The sequence below is a fragment of the Corythoichthys intestinalis genome, chromosome 11 (genome assembly GCF_030265065.1).
Source record: "Corythoichthys intestinalis isolate RoL2023-P3 chromosome 11, ASM3026506v1, whole genome shotgun sequence".
Lineage (NCBI taxonomy): Eukaryota > Metazoa > Chordata > Actinopteri > Syngnathiformes > Syngnathidae > Corythoichthys > Corythoichthys intestinalis.
The window spans coordinates 9,530,606-9,548,247 of NC_080405.1; the positions used below are offsets into that span (position 1 = coordinate 9,530,606).

The following is a 17,642-nucleotide window of genomic DNA, read 5'->3' on the forward strand; positions in this document are numbered from 1 at the left end:
AAATACTAGAGGTGTTTTTTGACTGTTATTTCTTTGTTTGTTTCTCATGATTCCATATTTTTTTCCTCAGAATGGAGTGATTCCATATATATTTCCCTGCACTTGCTCTATAAAAGTAACATTTACTGACCACTACAATGTTTTATTTTGTATCTTTTAGTGTTTCTGAATGCTAAAGAGTTGCACTTTTGAACTAATTCATTATTTCTTCAAGCTTTTTATCTGAGTTTGTGATGATAAAATGTCTGAGTGAGTGCTCGTCCGAGACTGGTGATTCCATACTTTTTGTTAGGGGTTGTTCCTTTATGCAGTATGCAATTATGAGGTGTAAAACTTTATTCCACTTTTTATTGTTAATTGACTTGTGTTCCCCGCTGTGATCTATAGGAGTAAACGCAAAGGCTACCTTCACTATGCCATGGGCCAGCTGAGGCAGATGGGGAAGCAGTTCTATGACACTGACATTCATGTGGAGGTCTTGTCTGAGCAGATGGTGGGAGACTACTCCCATGTCACGATGAGGTATATAGGCACAATCAAACCCATGGATGTGGACAACACACAAACACCACACATCCAAGCAGACGTATGGATTGAGTGCATCCTGGACTGGTCAACAGACAACAGAATAGCACATATTGTCAAAAAAATCATGACCAATTTAGAGTGTTTGACCTGCTCCACAGGTTTTTGGAATATCAGAAGAAACTGGAGGAAGTTGTAATGCTTAAAGCAAGCACTAGTTGAAAAACACATGAGGGCCTGAGTCGAGTTTTGAACCTAGGTTGTGTTAACCATTATATCACTGCACTAATATAGTTCCTCTTGACATAGATGTACAGGAGTTCGACAAAATAATGGAATAACCGAACATTTTGGCATCCTAATCATTGAACATAATTGTTAAAGAATGGCATGGGGAACATTGTAATGAAGTTGAGCATCTCGTACGGCTGTCACAATCTCCAAACCTAATCATTGAGCATTTATGGTCAGTTTTAGAGATTCAGTTAAGACTTCCATTTCCACCGCCATCGGCTTTAAAAGAGTTACGGGGTATTCTAACTGAAGAATGGCTTAAAATTGCTTAAAAAGTTGGATGAATCAATACCACGGAGAATTGAGGCTGTAATTGTGGCAGAAGGTGGACCTACACCATATTAAGTTAGTTTCTGTTGCTTTTTTTAAGGTGTTTCCATTATTTTGTCCAACCCCTGTATGTAGACTTTGTTGTCTTGTTGGCTGGAAATTTTGCTTTCCACAGAGTGTTATTACAGTTACGGCAGAGACATGTTGAAATTCCTCTTGAATTGGTTGATTGAAAGATCAAATGCCAACCCCATGTGATACATGATTAGTTGACTTCAAGCTTTCAAAAGTGATGCAGAAGAGTTCACTGTTGCTTTGTGGATTTTCATTCATTGCAGCAGTTAACGCATGGCACATTTTGGCAGACAATTGCAGGAGTCATTATGATCCGAGTCACAAGTAAATTGCGAGTCTTACCTGCTGTGTGCAAGTCAAGTCGAGGCGAGTCACAACGTTATGTCGAGTCAAGTCTAGTCGAGACATAAGGTTATGTTGAGTAAAGTCTCGAGCTCTTGTCGAGTCGAGCTGAGACAAAAGGTTGTAAAGACGAGTCGTGTCAAGTCAAAAGGCTGTCGAGTCAAGTTGAGTCACAGGTTAGTCAAGGCCTTCACCATTGTGTGACAAAATTAATCACCTTTGGAGCTAGCCAAGGGCGTGGGTTTGCAAAGGGACTGTAGGCACACAACATTTCAAATTTTCAGGAGGCTCAAATTGTCCCCACCAACTTTTAAGCAACCTTATTTGCATTATATAATGACTTCAGTTATATAGGTAATATAGATTGGCTTCCCATATGTTGTAAGGATAGAATAGACCTTACCATTATCAAGTGAATTATTTTCATTATGTTCAAAATTCAAGGGCGTAGGTTTGATCTCAATATTGGTAGGGACGATAAAACAGCATAACCTGCATTTACACATTTTGCTGGGGATGGGACATAAATGAGACTAAACAGATTGGGTGAATGGCGTTCACAGCTACAATCCTCTCCAATAAGAGCCTAATTAATTGACAGGCTTGATGATTGATGCAAAATAAATCTGTATTGACCTATAGTAACTTTTACACTGCAAATTTACAGGATAACGTCTTAATCTGATAATTTTTCTTAAATTTAGACGAATTATTTCCATCTCGTTGTGAGTTTTAAAGGCTAGTTAACAGATTAATGCGTCAGAGTCTTGTTCAGCTGCTTGACATAAATGACATGGGAGAATGACATACTCCCATTGTGATCATTCAACGTACCTCGTTTATTAGGAGAAAGCAGTGAACAGGAAGAAGTTATGGGGGAACAGAAGAAAAGAAGGAGGGAGAAACAGAAGCACAAACAGCAACAAATACATTGAACGCCTACACTAACTATGAATATGTTGGTGCTGTCGTTAGCTAGTTGTATTATTAAATTAAAAACATTTCTGACTAACAAGTTTTTTTTTTAAGATTAAATATTAGGGGTGTCAAACGATTAAAAATTTTAATCGAGTTAATTACAGCTTAAAAATTAATTAATCGTAATTAATCGCAATTAATCGCAATTCAAACCGTCTATAAAATATGGCATATTTTTCTGTAAATTATTGTTGGAATGGAAAGATAAGACAAGATGGATATATCCATTCAACATACGGTACATAAGTACTGTATTTCTTTATTGTAACTATAAATCAACAAGATGGCATTACCATTATTAACATTCTGTTAAAGCGATCCATGGATAGAAAGACTTGTAGTTCTTAAAAGATAATGTTAGGACAAATTATTGAAATTTTATATTAAAACCCCTCTTCATGTTTTCGTTTTAATAAATCTTGTAAAATTTTCAATCAAAAAATGAACTAGTAGCCCGCCATTGTTGATGTCAATAATTACTTACACAATGCTTATGGGTGCTGAAGCCTATAAAATCAGTCGCACCCATGCGCCAACAGAGGGCGCCAAAACTCCGAAAAACACAAGTACACATTTCACTGTGCTGTCATTTTAATCTGTTTGAGCGGGGTATTTGTGCGTTAATTGCGTCAAATATTTTAACGTGATTCTTTAAAAAAATTAATTACCGCCCGTTAACGCGATCATTTTGACAGCCCTATTAAATATACAAACTTTTTCCTTAAAAAAGGTCTGTTGAGCTAATTTTCAGCTAGCTATTTTTCTTATTTCAAGAAACCTGAGTAAAATTTACTTGACGCACTGGTAAATAATTTCAATTATTTCTAGTAGATTTACACTGAAAACAATGGAATTTATTCTTTTTTTTTTTTTTTTTTTAAGGAGGTGGGTTTTTGCAGTGCATATGTATTGGTACAGGTGATACACCGTTTGATTGAAACCTTTGTTTTTAAAATCTACGAAAGAAACATTTTGAAAACTTCCAGGATAAATGTCTGGATTTTGATAGGAAATTTAAATTGCATTATTTGAGCACAAATTATATCAACATACACAAGAATTACATTGACCCCTTTTCACTTGCTGAATGTGCCAGTCCATTTCCCCCCCCTCAAATGCACGTTTGATTGGCTGATGACTTCACCCCCCACCCTGAAATAGTATACAACATGCTGCCTGTCCGCCCCTTCAAAGATGAGGGATATTAGAGATTAGAGTTTTTTTCCCACCAGCAGCAGTCACTGTAAGTAATGTAAAAACGTAAATGTTGTGTAGGTGGGGAACACACCACTAATTTTGTTATTGAAAGTCCGACCTGCATCGGAGTTAGCATAACATTAATCTGACCTTAATTAAACTGTAAGAAATGTAGTTAACCAAGGTTTATCCCTTTCTCCCCAGTTTTCATTTTTATTTCATTTATGTGGTCTCAAAGCAGCCCAAAGGAGCTTTCATTTTTTGTCGAGTTTGGCTGTACTTGGGACAAAAGCAGTAGTGTTTACCTGAAGGAAGGCTCAATTTTTGTTTATTTTTGTTATTCCCTGACTAAGAAGTTTTTATTTTATATTTAATATATTTAGACAGACAATTTTGAGTAGTATCTAGACAAATGTTATATTTTTTGCATTCTTGAATACTTAAGAGATGATTAATAACTTTGTATTTCTTGTGTATGTTAATATAATTTGTGTTCCAATAATGCAATTTAAATTCGCGAATAAAATCCAGACATTAATTCTGGAAGTTTTCAAAAACAAAGGTTTGAATCGAACGATGTATCACCTGAACCAATACTTATGCACTGCAAAAACCTCCTTCAAACTGAAAAAAAAAGGGGGGGGAGTAAATTTTTACTTAGATTTCTTGAAATAAGAAAAATTACTAGCTGAAAATAGGCCTAACAGACTTTTTTTTTTTTTTTAGCAAACATTTTGTATATTTAATCTTTAAAAAACTTGTCAGAAATGTTCTTAATTCAAGAATAGATATTGTTCAAAACATTATTTAAAAGCATTTTTTTCGAGCATTTTTTTTCTTGATTTAAGTAAAAAATGACCAACTTTTAAATGTATGGGCTTAATAAGAACAAATAGTAATATTTAGTAAACATAAGTGGAAGAATCTGACGCATTAATCTCTTAACTAGCCTTTAACAGTCAAAACAAGATGGAGAATATTATTTGACTAGATATAAGAAAAAATATCAGAATAATTTGCAGTGCGAAAGTTAGTATTAGTCAATACAGATTTATTTCGCGTTAATCCTTTAGCCCAGGGGTGTCCAAACTTTTTGCAAAGGGGGCCAGGATCGGTGTGGTAAAAATGTGGGGGGCCGACCTTGGCTGACATCCTTTACGTAGAACAATATATTTATGCAAATTTTAGCAAGCCATTCTGTGTGTCACATTTGCTTTATTATTATTATTTTTAATTAATAATTTCCACAAAATCTTGCAACTAGCCTTTGTGGCGTTCTCTTTCTTCTTTTGGGCTCTTGCGAAATACTGCTGCAGTAAAATTAAACGAGCTTTAAGTTGTTTCAATTTCTCGCTACGTACTGTATCTTCCCTGTAATCTTGTCGTACATGTCAGCTTGTCTTGTTTAGTAATATCGCCTCACATCGAGCTCTTTAAAAACAGTGACTGTCTCTTTGCAAATGAGGCAGACACAGTTTTTGCGTATTTTAGTGAAGAAAGTCCAATGTCCACCTATCCTTGAAGCGTCGGCCATCACAGTCAACTTTCTTTTTTGTTGTTGTTGTTGATTGTCGCCATTTTAGAAAATTGGGGTAATGTAACATGGGGTAATGTTGCTTAGAGTGCTGCTGCCTTTTAGTGGGTAAATGAGGTAAATGAGGAGCAGCATTTAGTGTGTAAGCTGGTAGCAGTACTGCTGACCAATTTATTAGGTCTGTGTGCGGGCCAGACATTATTGATTTTATGACACAGGCTGGGGGCCGGATTCATTTTGACCACGGGCCGCATTTGGCCCCTGGGCCGCACTTTGGACATGTCTGCTTTAGCTTATCAATGAATTGGGTTCTTATTGATGAGAAATGTAGCCCTGACAAATGTAGCCCTGACCGCCGTTCACCGAATTTGTTTGGTCTTATTAATGTCCCGTCCCCAGCAAAAAGTGTACATGCAGGTTTTGCTTTTATATCTTCCCTACTAATATTAAGACCAAACCTACGCCCTTGGAGCTAGCACTGCTGAATTTGCCATGATGCGTCTGCTGGCTCATTCTGCACTCAGTTGATTGCCATGATGATTCATGAGGGCGTGGCAAAAGCGGCCAAGGCGACCAAGCGGATCACTAGGAGGTGGGAACTAATCTACATTCCAAGTTTTTCGAGTCAGCTTGTCGAGTCCCGAGTCATGATCTCACAAGTTGAGTCGAGTCTCGAGTCTAGGACCCTCGCAGTTCAAGCGAGTGAAGTCCGAGTCAGCGTTTTTTTCTTCAGGTCGGAGTCGAGTTACGAGTCATCAAATTTGCGACTCGAGTCGGCTCAAGTCAGAGTCCATGTGACTCGAGTTCGATTGTCTGTGGTTAGGTTTGGCAATATTTACATTCACTTCCTTATCAGCGCTATATGATATTGGTGGTAATAATATTTTGTCAATTCAGGCTGAACTTTGACAACTCTGCATACCGCTACATCATGAAGGAAGATGAGGAAGAGCAGGAGATTTTGCCAATTACCTCTGATTTCTTCTTTGAGGTCTTTCCCTTCAACATTGTTTTCAGACAGGTAACATTTACGGACATGAACTCAGGCAGCACATAAAAACAAAACAATGTATTGTACAACCCCTAGCAAAAAGTATGGAATCACCAGTCTCGGACGAGCACTCACTAAGACATTTTATCATGTAGAACAAAATCAGATAAAAAGCTCGAAAAATATAATAAAATTAGTTCAAAAGTGCAATTTTTTAGTCATCAGAAACACTAAAAGAAATGAATAAAAAACATTGTGGTGGTCAGTAAATGTTACTTTTATAGAGCAAGTGCAGGGAAATATGGAACCACCTTGTCAAGAGTCAAGAATCTGCATTGGACAAGGTGTCAAGAGTCTAGAATCTGCATTGGACAAGGTGATGATGCTGGAACTTTTGTTTGGTGCTGTTCCAGTGAGATTTACAAAGATGACTGCCTGAAGAAAACATCAAAATTCCTATAGTCCTAGATGCTATGGGGCTGCATGTCAGGCAAAGGCACTGGGGAGACGGCTGCGGTTAAATCTTCAATAAATGCACACGTTTATATTGAAATTTTAGACAGCTTTCTTATCCCCTCAATTGAAAATATATTTGTCATTTTCCTAGATGACAATGCATCATGCCACAGAGCAAAAACTGTTAAAGCATTCCTTGGAGAAAGACTCATCCAGTCAATGTCATGGCCTGCAAATAGCCCAGATCTCAACCCTATTGAAAACCTGTGGTGGAAATTGAAAAAAAAAAGGTCCACAGCAAGGCTCCGACCCTCAAAAATGATCTGGCAATTGCAATCAAAGAGAGTTGGCACCAAATTGATGAAGAACACTCATCAAGTCCATGCCTCAGAGACTGCAAGCTGTCATAAAAGCCAGAGGTGGTGCAACTAAATACTAGAGATGTTTTTTGATTGTTATTTCTTTGTTTGTTTCTCATGATTCCATATTTTTTCCCCTCAGAATGGAGTGATTCTATATATATTTCCCTGCACTTGCTCTGTAAAAGTAACATTTACTGACCACCACAATGTTTTTTATTCACTTCTATTAGTGTTTCTGAAAGTTCAAGAGTTGCACTTTTGAACTAATTCATTATTTTTTCAAGCTTTTCATCTCAATTTGTTCTACATGATAAAATGTCTGAGTGAGTGCTCGTCCGAGACTGGTGATTCCATACTTTTTGCTAGGGTTGTATATGAAAAGTGACAATGTTTTTCCAGGACATGGTGGTTCACAATGTTGGCTCAGGACTGGCTACAGTCTTCCCAGATTTGGATGGAAAGAAAATCAACGACGCCTTCTTGCTGGCTCGTCCCCTAGTGGAGTTCACATGGAACATGGTGACGTAACTACTCCAGTTTTCTCGTCCCTATTTGTAACTATTTGGCAAAACTGGCCTTGTGGCGTACTTCATGGACAAGTAGCCTGTAATGCACAATGGCTGTTGTTATTGTTAGCGTGCGTGTTGTGTGTTCATAGATCATCTCCCACCCCAACAACTTGTTTGAGATTATGTCCAAGGAACCGGTGAAAAGAGAGCGGAATCTCCACAACCGAGTCCAGAGTAAGACTGGAAGCCATGTAAACAGTCGCAGGGGTGTGTGTCTGCTGGGCAAAGGCTCATTTGTATGTGGTCTTCCTGCACCCACTTTAGCGGGATACACAGATGTAGATGCCACACATAAAAAGGATAAACAATGGCATACAGTGAAGAAAATAAGTATTTGAATGCCCTGCTATTTTGCAAGCTCTCCCATTTAGAAATCATGGAGGGGTCTGAAATTTATATTGTAGGTGGATGTCCACTGCTTGAGATAATCTAAAGAAAGGAAAATCCAGAAATCATAATGTATGATTTTTGACAATTTATTCATGTGATACAGCTGCAAATAAGTATTTGAACACCTGAGAAAACGAGTGTTAATATTTGATACAGGAGCCTTTGTTTGCAACTACAGAGGTCAAACGTTTCCTGTAGTTCAGTGGTGTCTAAACTATTCCACATAGGGTCGCAGTGGGTGCTGGATTTCATTCCTACAAAACAAGATGACATCTTTTCACTAATCTGGTGTCTCAGAAGTGTAATCAGTTGATTGCAGTCAGGTGCTGCTTGTTTTAGCATCAACTTCATTGGTTAAACTGTCTGTGATTGATTGGTAGGAACAAAAACCAGGACCCAAAGCGGCCCTTGCGGACAGTTTTGGACACCCATGCTGTAGTTTTCACCAGGTTTGGACACACTGCAGGGATTTTGGCTCACGCATCAGTCAGGTTTCTGGGCTGTCGCTGAGAAACACTCCCTCCAAAGGTTTTCTATTGGTTTTAGGTCTGTAGACTGACTAGGCCATGCTAGAACCTTGTTATGCTTCTTATGGAGCCATTCCTTGGTTTTTCTGGCTGTGCGCTTCGGGTCATTGTCATGTTGGAAGACCCAGGCACGACCCATCTTCAATGATCTCACTGAAGGAAGGCGGTTGTTACCCAAAATCTCACAAAACAGGGCCAAAGTCATCCTCTCTTTAATACAGTCCACTCGTCCTGTCCCATGTGCGGAAAAACACCCCCAAAGCATGATGCTACCACCCCCATGCTTCACAGTAGGGATGGTGTTCTTGAAATAGTACTCATTATTCTTCTTCCTCCAAATGTGGTTAGTGGAATTATGACCAAAAAGTTCTGTTTTACTCTCATCTGAGCACAAAACTTGATCCCATGACTCCTCTGCATCATCCAAAATGGTCATAGGCAAACATAAGATGGGTCTTGACATGTACTGGCTTAAGCACAGGAACCTTCCATGCCATGCATGATTTCAAACCATGACGTCTAGTGTATTACCAACAGTGACCTTGGAAACGGTGGTTCTCTTTTCAGGTCATTGACGAACTCCTGTTGTGTAGTTCTGGGCTGATTCCTCGTCTTTCTTAGGATCATTAAGACCCCTACGAGGTGATATCTTAAATGGGACTCTACTCAGATTGAGACTGATCATCATGTTTAGCTTCTTCCATTTTCTAATGATTGTTACATCACTGGACCTTTTTTTTTTTTACTAGGCTGCTTGGCAGTTGCTCCGTAGCCCTTTTCAGCCTTGTGGAGGTGTACAATTTTGTCTCTGGTGTCTATGAACAGCTCTTTTGTCTTGGCCGTGTTAGAATTTTGAGTCTTACTAATTGTATGGGGTGAACAGGTGTCTTTATGCAACTATCAACCTCAAACAGGTACATCTGATTCATGAAAATAGATGGAGTGGAGGTGAACCTTTAATAGGCGGGCTAACAGGTCTTTCAGGGTCAGAATTCTAGCTGATTGACAGGTGTTCAGATACTTATATGCAGCTGTATCACACAAATAAATTGTTTAAAAAAAAAACATGCATTGTGATTTCTGCATTTTTCTTTTTAGATTATCTCTCTCACAGTGGACATGCACCGACGATGAAAATTTCAGACTCGTCCATAATTTTTAAGTGGGAGAACTTGCAAAATAGCTGGGTGTCCAAATACTTATTTATGCCACTGTATACAGTGGTACCTCTACTTACAAAATAAATTGGTTCTGGAAGTAGTTTCATAACTTGAAAATTCTGTAAGCAGAGATGCGTTTTCCATATAAATTCCCTGATCCGTTCCAAGACCCCTAAAATTCAGACATAAATCTTTTATAATGCATAAAAATGCATCGAAACATGTAACAAATACATGTTACAATTAGATTTTTGCACAATAAACGTACAATCAGTGTTGTGCATAATGTGAAAAAAAAGAATAATTAAAGTTAATACACTCATGTAAAGCTGCTGGAACACGGGTGAATGAAGAGGACGCTGGGATACACACATACACATACAGTAGAGGTCCTTCTGAGCCAATTGCATGCCAGGAATGCTAGGAAGTATCAGAGGAGCTATAAGTATGTTACATTCAGTTAACTCTGGAAGTTGCAAGTACAAGCCATACTGTTTTTTTGCCTTTCATGAAACGAAATTTCTTTTGTAACAAGAGGCAATTACTATAGAGGTGTGTCTCGACCTGAAAATTCTGTATGTAGAGACGTTCGTAAGTAGAGGTACCACTAGGCCAACAGTCCCGGATTGCGCCAGACAATCTGGAATTTAGAAAGTTCTGATTGGCACCGCCGGCGGCGGGACCGTTGGCAATGCGAGGTACCACTGCACAGTAGGTCATTTCAAATTTGAAGGACAATTTACGCACCTGCACTTTATTTGAAATTCAGCTTAATGTGATTGTTACTTAAATTAGATTACAAGATTTCTCACTAACAGAGTTTAAATCAATGCTAATTTTAGCTCATAAATCTTTTTTTTTTTTTTTTGTGAGTATTCATGTATTTATTCAGATTTAGTATTGGAAAGAGATGCATAAAAGACATGTTTAATCAAAAAAATAATCAAAATAAGAATTTAAAAAAAAATGTATTTATATATTTTAATACATGTTTTTTAAGCAATTCAGATAAAATAATTATATTAAATTTTAAACATGTTACTGTCCACCGAATTATTTTTTTAACAAGACAAAAGTAGAAAAATGTTTGCCTTCATTAAAAATGCTTCATTGAGTGAGTCCACTCAAATCCGCTCAAGCTGCTCACTTACACACAATGAGTTGCCACAGATACTATTGAACAAGTTAAACGATGACCGACGCATGCGGCGCTTTGAAGTTTCGGCTTCCAGGCATCTCTGGCAAGATCAAACCTTAATGTCTGTCAATCAGCGTTAACTTTAATAAGCAACTCCAGTGCACTGCCTAACAAAGAAAAGGAGCAGGAGAGAGAGTGAGACCATGTGATTGAATCGGGACAGCTCATCTGTATTAATTATTTTTAATTGAAAAAAAAAAAATCTGCGATGGACTGAGGGCGCGAACTTTGAGACGCAATGTAGCAAGGGATCACTGTAATTCTACACTCTTATTGTGAAACACCGCCCTCTGGTGGTCTATTGATTGTAAGCATGACTAAGCATGACACCCAACCCGTGGGACATTCAACCCTGCTCTGCTCTAATTCCCTTTTGAAAATGTCTGTGATTAAAAAGTGTTTTCACAGTTACAATGAAGTTAGGCCAATTAACGTAATTGAGCTATAATTTGCATACGGTATTTAAGCTTTTCTGTAGGGGTTTAATTTAAAGACAGCACACCAAATATGACCATCAGAAGTGAGAGGCAGCACAATGTCACAAAAGAAGAAATAGAAGCGGCTAGGCTTAATTGATAGCTTACCTCATAACTAAACCGGGGCTGTAAACTCTTGAGTAATTGATTTAACCCCAGGTTTATAATGATCAAAAATGCCAAATGATGACTACAAAGCCTAATGTCACAATGAAGTTATCTTCAACTCAATTTAACATCGTTCTAAGGCATTCATCATTTTATCGATACAGAAATTTTGCAAGAATTCACTGTACTGCAATTACAAGGCTTTAGAATTGTTATCACTTTAAAAAAATATATTTTTTGAAGCTTTATCTTGTACTCTACAGATTCCGACTATGAAAATGCCAATCGGTCTGCTGATGTGGATGTGGAGCTCATGGCTTTTCAGTCGATTATTGGAGACGATTACAAAGGTTTTGACCTCTCTGTTTGGCACAAAGCCAGAGTGCACACTTAAAAGAAACTCATTTTAAAGTAAAACAGCTTTGTGAAGTTTTTAATGCCACCACTTTAGATGGTAACAGCGCTAATGCCATGGAGAGCTGGGGTGACGGGAGCCGGTGCCTCAAACTGAAGGGACAGATGAGATACATGCCTGAATGGGAGTCTATCATCTTCCTTGGAACACCTGTGTAAGAAATGCATGAACGCACGCACACACACAAACATGCAGCCGACAACAAAACACCTCGTGAATACTTTTTAGCTGTAAAGCAAATCATTAAGCGCAAGGAGAGCTACTGTGAGCGTGCAAATAAAAGGCTGGGCACTGAATCAGTACGGGGCCTCATTCGAGCGGCTCTTGCCATGCATGAAATGAACTGCTAATTAGCTTGTAATCAGACAGTGCAGCTCTTGTGAGTCTAATGGGAACCCATTTGCAAGAGAGAGTGTTTTTCCTTTGAGAACATTACCAAAACATCCACATCCTTCTATAAAAATGCTGAATTTTGTGATGAAGTGCACTCATGCCTAAAGTAAAGCAGTAATGGGCATGATACTGTTTTAAGCCTTTTTAGGGTACATGTTGCTTACTACCCCTGGTTTCTAAGTCCTCTCAGCTTCCTGATGTCGATTTGCTCTGCTTCTGTTTTCTCATTTTGTTTTGATATGCTTCCTTGTTATTTTTATTGCGTTTAGTGCTGCAATGATTGATCGATTAACTTGAGTAATTCGATTAGCTTCAAATTTTGCTGCTTCAAATATTCGTTTAATTAGAGTAGCGTTTAAATGGTTTGTTTTGAAAGTGTTTGCATTTAGTTTTTTTAATTTGGATGGATATATTGCCCTTTAATGGCAACAGTGAATATGCCATAACTCGTCTAACATGGCTGAATCCAGCTGTTCCCTGTTAAGACCAACATAACGTAAGTTTTTGTTCGAGCTAATATGTTTGTTTATGCATTCGTTATTTAGTTAAGAAGTACTATATTTTCCGCATTATAAGGCACACCTTCAATGAATGGCCTAATTTAAAACTTTTTTCATATATAGGGCGGGCCGCATTATAAGGTGCATTGAAGAGACGCTACAGTAGAGGCTAGGGTTACATTATACGTCCATTAGATGGCGCTGTTGCGGCTCAATATTTATTCATATATAAGGTGCACCGGATTATAAGGGGCACTGTCGGCTTTTGAGAAAATTTAGGGCTTTTAGCTGTGCTTTATAGTGCGCCTTTTATTGTGGAAAATGCGGTATATTTAGCAGGATTGCAACGATTTGTTAAGAACATTGTAAAAAAAAAAGTTAGCATTTTATAGCATTTAAGCTAGTAGACTTTTGCTATGTTTTGCAATTGTTATTTTGTTGTACTGAGATGTTCGTATACATGTATTTATTTATACTGTATATACATACAGTGATCCCTCGTTTTTCGCGGTTAATGGGGACCACATTCCACCGCGATAAGTGAAAAACCGCAAAGTACCGCAAACTCCCCCCCCCCCCCAAAAAAAAAAAAAAATGTGTGTGTGTCCAATGTATCTATTCAGATTTAGCATTGTTCCCCTACATACGAAGTTAATTCATTCCAGGACCTTGTTTGTAAGTCGAAATGGTCGTATGTTGAGAAGGATTTTCCCATAAGAATACATTATAATTCCATTAATTCGTTCCACAGCCGATAAACCTACACTAAATCCTTAATAAATACTGCTATTACTATTGCAAATAGTAATAACAAAGAGCAAAACAAATGGATTATGAAAAAAAATATATATATATAATAATAGTTATTAGAGATGTCCAGAGTCTTTAGTTTAGGCTTAAGGTAGGGTTATAAAATTTATCCTGATAACGGCGTTAATTAATTTTTAAAAAAATGTATCACGTTAAAATATTTAACGCAATTATCACGCATTGTCGCGTTCAATCTGTACTGGCGCCGTTTTAGCTATATAGAGAGAAAAAAGGCAGCGCAAAATGAGTAGAGTGAATTTTGGCAGCCTTTGAAGCCTTTTTTTAATTGGCTAAAGCCTTACAATCCCTCTCCATATGATTAGAAATATCATGGGGAAGCAAGGTAGCAAATTATCTTTTACTTAACACCTTATGTTATTTCCCAACGCAGAGCAGATATATCAATTGGTAGCACTACACCAGAGGTTGCGCTAGACTTTTTCGTTGTCTGTCATTTTGACTGACAGTGTCATAAAAATCCGGTTATAATCTATTTTTACCCGTCACTTACATTTTTAAAATGATAATAATGACATATTCAATAGTATTTAATTTTCATTCATTTTTAATTAATATTCTGTCTGAACAAGCTTAACAAGAGGCAAACAGACAGCGGAGTGCACCAATCAGCGACGGGCAGACGTGCCGTTAGCAAAGCGACGAGGGCAGGACGAGGGACTTGCGCGTGGAAGTAAACATACGAGGAGAACGGAGTTTATTCAACATGGCTAGCGCGAGACAGACTGTTGTCAATGTCTCGTGTCGATGTGTTTTAGCTCATTTAAAACTGAATTTACCGTGGATTGGAACATATTCTCGGCTCTCCCGCCATCCGTGTTGTTGTAGAGACGACTTTCGGCGCGCAAGAGTGACGTTGCTCGTGAAGAACACGTCACGCAAATAAACAAATCTGATTTGTCGATTGATTTTGTACCTACTCGAGAGGCTGTGTCCCAGACTTTTCTCTCAGTGTTTGAAAAATACAGGGAGAACAGTCTGGCCGTGCCAGGCAAACACTCAGTTGCCTTGACATTTTTCCGAGTAAGGCCAACGACGTCATGCATCAAGAGAGACAATTGCTAATTAATATGCTCACTTGCCACCCTGTGGTCTGGGGTGTGAATTGCAACCTGTCAAAATGACGGATGGACTTCAGTTTTTCCGTCACCGTTTTAAAAAACCGGTCAACGACGGAAAATATTCGGTTACCGCGACCCCTGCACTACACACAGTCATGGTTCCACTTCCCATCATGCATTTGGGTTGAATGGCTGCAGTATCATTTACTGAAAGCTCAACAAATATACTAGATGGCAATATTTAGTCTCAATATACACAGTCACAAGTCTTTCTATCGGTGGATCCCTCTCACAGAAAGAATCTTAATAATGTAAATGCCATCTTGAGGATTTATTGTCATAATAAACAAATACAGTACTTATGTACTGTATGTTGAATGTATATATTCGTTCGAGTTTTATTGATTTTTTTCTTAATTGCCTTGCCAAAATGTATATGATCGCGAAAAATGATCAGGAATGATTGGAATTGAATCGGGAGCAAAACAAAGCAATCAGATCGGGAAATATCGGGATCGGCAAATACTCAAACTAAAACGATCGGGATCGGATCGGGAGCAAAAAAACATGATCGGAACAACCCTATTAGTAATTATAAGAATACCTGTAAAAATTGTAACTAATCGGGTTCTGATGTGGCGGATTTATTTTGCCGTACCTGAACCCACCGTGCGGCTGACGTGACAGTGAGCAAGAGAGCGCTGTTATTTTACTTTTTGTTTTGATGCTGGCATCAACAGCAGTGGATTAGAAACCTGACGAAGCTGGCGATTTCTTTGGTGATGTTACCACAATAAGAATTCTCACCTTAACTTATAAAGACTGGCAAACGGAGGAGGACCGCCGGCCGAGGATGACATTCTTCGGTCCTATTGTCGACCCAGTTCATGGATGCCCACACCATGTTTATATTTTGCTATCATTTACATCTTCATTTGAATGGTAAGCGTCACCTTTTGTCTTTTTTCTCCATCTGCACTAACCTTTTTGTATCCAGTGTTGATTTCTCTCACAAGAAAAATCAGCCTTGCATCCGTCTTCCGGCAAAACAAAGAAATTGCGGCGCTGTCAAAAATCGTCGTATTTCGAGCATGTCGTCGGATGTAGAAACAAATGGCGAGTCAAATTTTATGTCGGATGTTGAAAAGATCGTGTATCGAAGTGATCATATGTCGAGGTACCACTGTATATATTTTAATAAATGTTTTTTATGCACTTTTAATATAGTGATTATGAATTATTTTTAAACAAGAATACAGTGGTAAAAAATACTTGGGTTCATTAAATGATTCATTGAGTGTACTCAAATCCGCTCGAGCTGCTCACGTATACGCAATGAGTTGCCACAGCAACTGTTTAACAAGTTAAATGATGATTGACGCATGCACCGCTTTTGAAGTTCGTGACTTTGGTGAGATCAAACAAATTCATCTGTCATTCATCGTTAACTTTAATAAGCAACTCCAGTGTACGTGCACTGCCTGACTAACACAGAGCAGGAAGAGGGCAGGAAGGAGCTAAAGTGAGACTACGCGATCGGCTCAGGAGAGCTCATCTGTATTTTTTTTTTTTTTTATTTAATCGAAAATCCGGACTGAGGGTGCGAAGTAGTGAGGGCTCACTGTATACTGTATATTGTACTGCGATTGGCTGGCAACTGATTCGGGGTGTACCCGTTTACTGCCCATGGTTATCTGGGATTGGCTCCAGAACCCCCGCGACCCTCATGAGGATAAGCGGCTCGGAAAATGAATAATTGAATGAATATATATTGTATCATTTGAGGCTAACCTCAGGTATTTTATTTTTAAATGCATTTAATGCTCTTGTGAAATAAAAGTGCAATTCTACATAGTTTGAAGAAACACTAAAGAATTTTATTTTGTATTCACATTTAATGCTCTTTTTTTAAGTGTAATCTTAGCAAGCCAAAATAAATATTATTGCAAACATAAACCCTTGATTTGTTTTACATATCTTAAAATTTATTCTGCAACTCATTTAATGTTTGTAATCCGATTACTTGATTTGTTCGAACTAACTCATTGATAGATGAATCGCTTACCTAAAAAAAACAATAGCTGCTGCCCTAAATGTGTTGGATATATATTTGGAAGTGCAGCAAATGTGCTTTCATCCCCCACTACAGGACATTATCATAGAATTATCATCTACACAATTGCTAATGCTTTGACTGTGTTGATTACCTCATTTTTCAGTTGCGCATTGTGCGTATATGCCAGCACTGTCACAATGGAGCCATCTGCCCTGCTTTTCACTTTTGTTTGTTTGCACGCGCAGGATGGAGAGCCTGAGTGCTATGTTTAAAACTGGACTGTACATCAATGACCTGAGCATGCATGATTCCAGTAGAGATTTGGTGCTGGCAGGCACACAGCAATCAGAGGAGCTAAAGAGAGCACTCATACAGGTTTACTCTTTTCAAAAACATGCCACATTCATACTTGTGTCTCTACATCATGAAAACTTAATTATTTTCATATATCAATTCTGAATGCAGGAGCAAAAGAAGTCCAGCAAGCTAGAAGAGAGCATGAAGATGCTTGATTATGAAATGAAGAAGACAGATGACCTCCTTTACAGAATGATTCCTAAGCCAGTGGCAAAGAGGCTGCGCAAAGGAGAGCCAGCTGTAAACACTTGTGAGGTTAGGAACATACGGCAAAAAGACCATCTTGTTGCAAGACACTTTTCACATCAACATTTAGGTCGTTACAGTCAGGGGCGCCAGTAGACCTAATACAATAATGGGGCATACCGGGGTATTGGCGAGCAAGAAAAAAACAAACATTTTTTTTAGCACTTATCTGTCATAAAAAGTCAGAAATGGTGCTTTAAAGGGATCCACAGCTTGAAAGACTCGTAGTTCTTAAAAGATAAATGTTATTATGAGTAAAATGGAATGGAATGGAATTTTATTGTCATCATCATCATCGGTATCATTGACAATCATTGACAATTACAAAATGTGA

At 38.2% G+C, this 17,642-nt stretch overlaps 1 protein-coding gene across 1 annotated transcript in view; it reads left to right on the plus strand.

Annotated features, from left to right (window-relative positions):
• Positions 1–17,642, plus strand: part of LOC130924342 (soluble guanylate cyclase 88E-like) — a 52,056-nt gene that overhangs the window by 12,311 nt on the left and 22,103 nt on the right. Inside the window, exons 5-12 of the mRNA XM_057850819.1 lie at positions 388–522; positions 6,113–6,236; positions 7,424–7,543; positions 7,683–7,800; positions 11,716–11,802; positions 11,904–12,021; positions 16,951–17,080; positions 17,171–17,317. Of these exons, the coding sequence (XP_057706802.1) occupies positions 388–522; positions 6,113–6,236; positions 7,424–7,543; positions 7,683–7,800; positions 11,716–11,802; positions 11,904–12,021; positions 16,951–17,080; positions 17,171–17,317 (979 nt within the window). The remainder of the gene's footprint in view (positions 1–387; positions 523–6,112; positions 6,237–7,423; positions 7,544–7,682; positions 7,801–11,715; positions 11,803–11,903; positions 12,022–16,950; positions 17,081–17,170; positions 17,318–17,642) is intronic.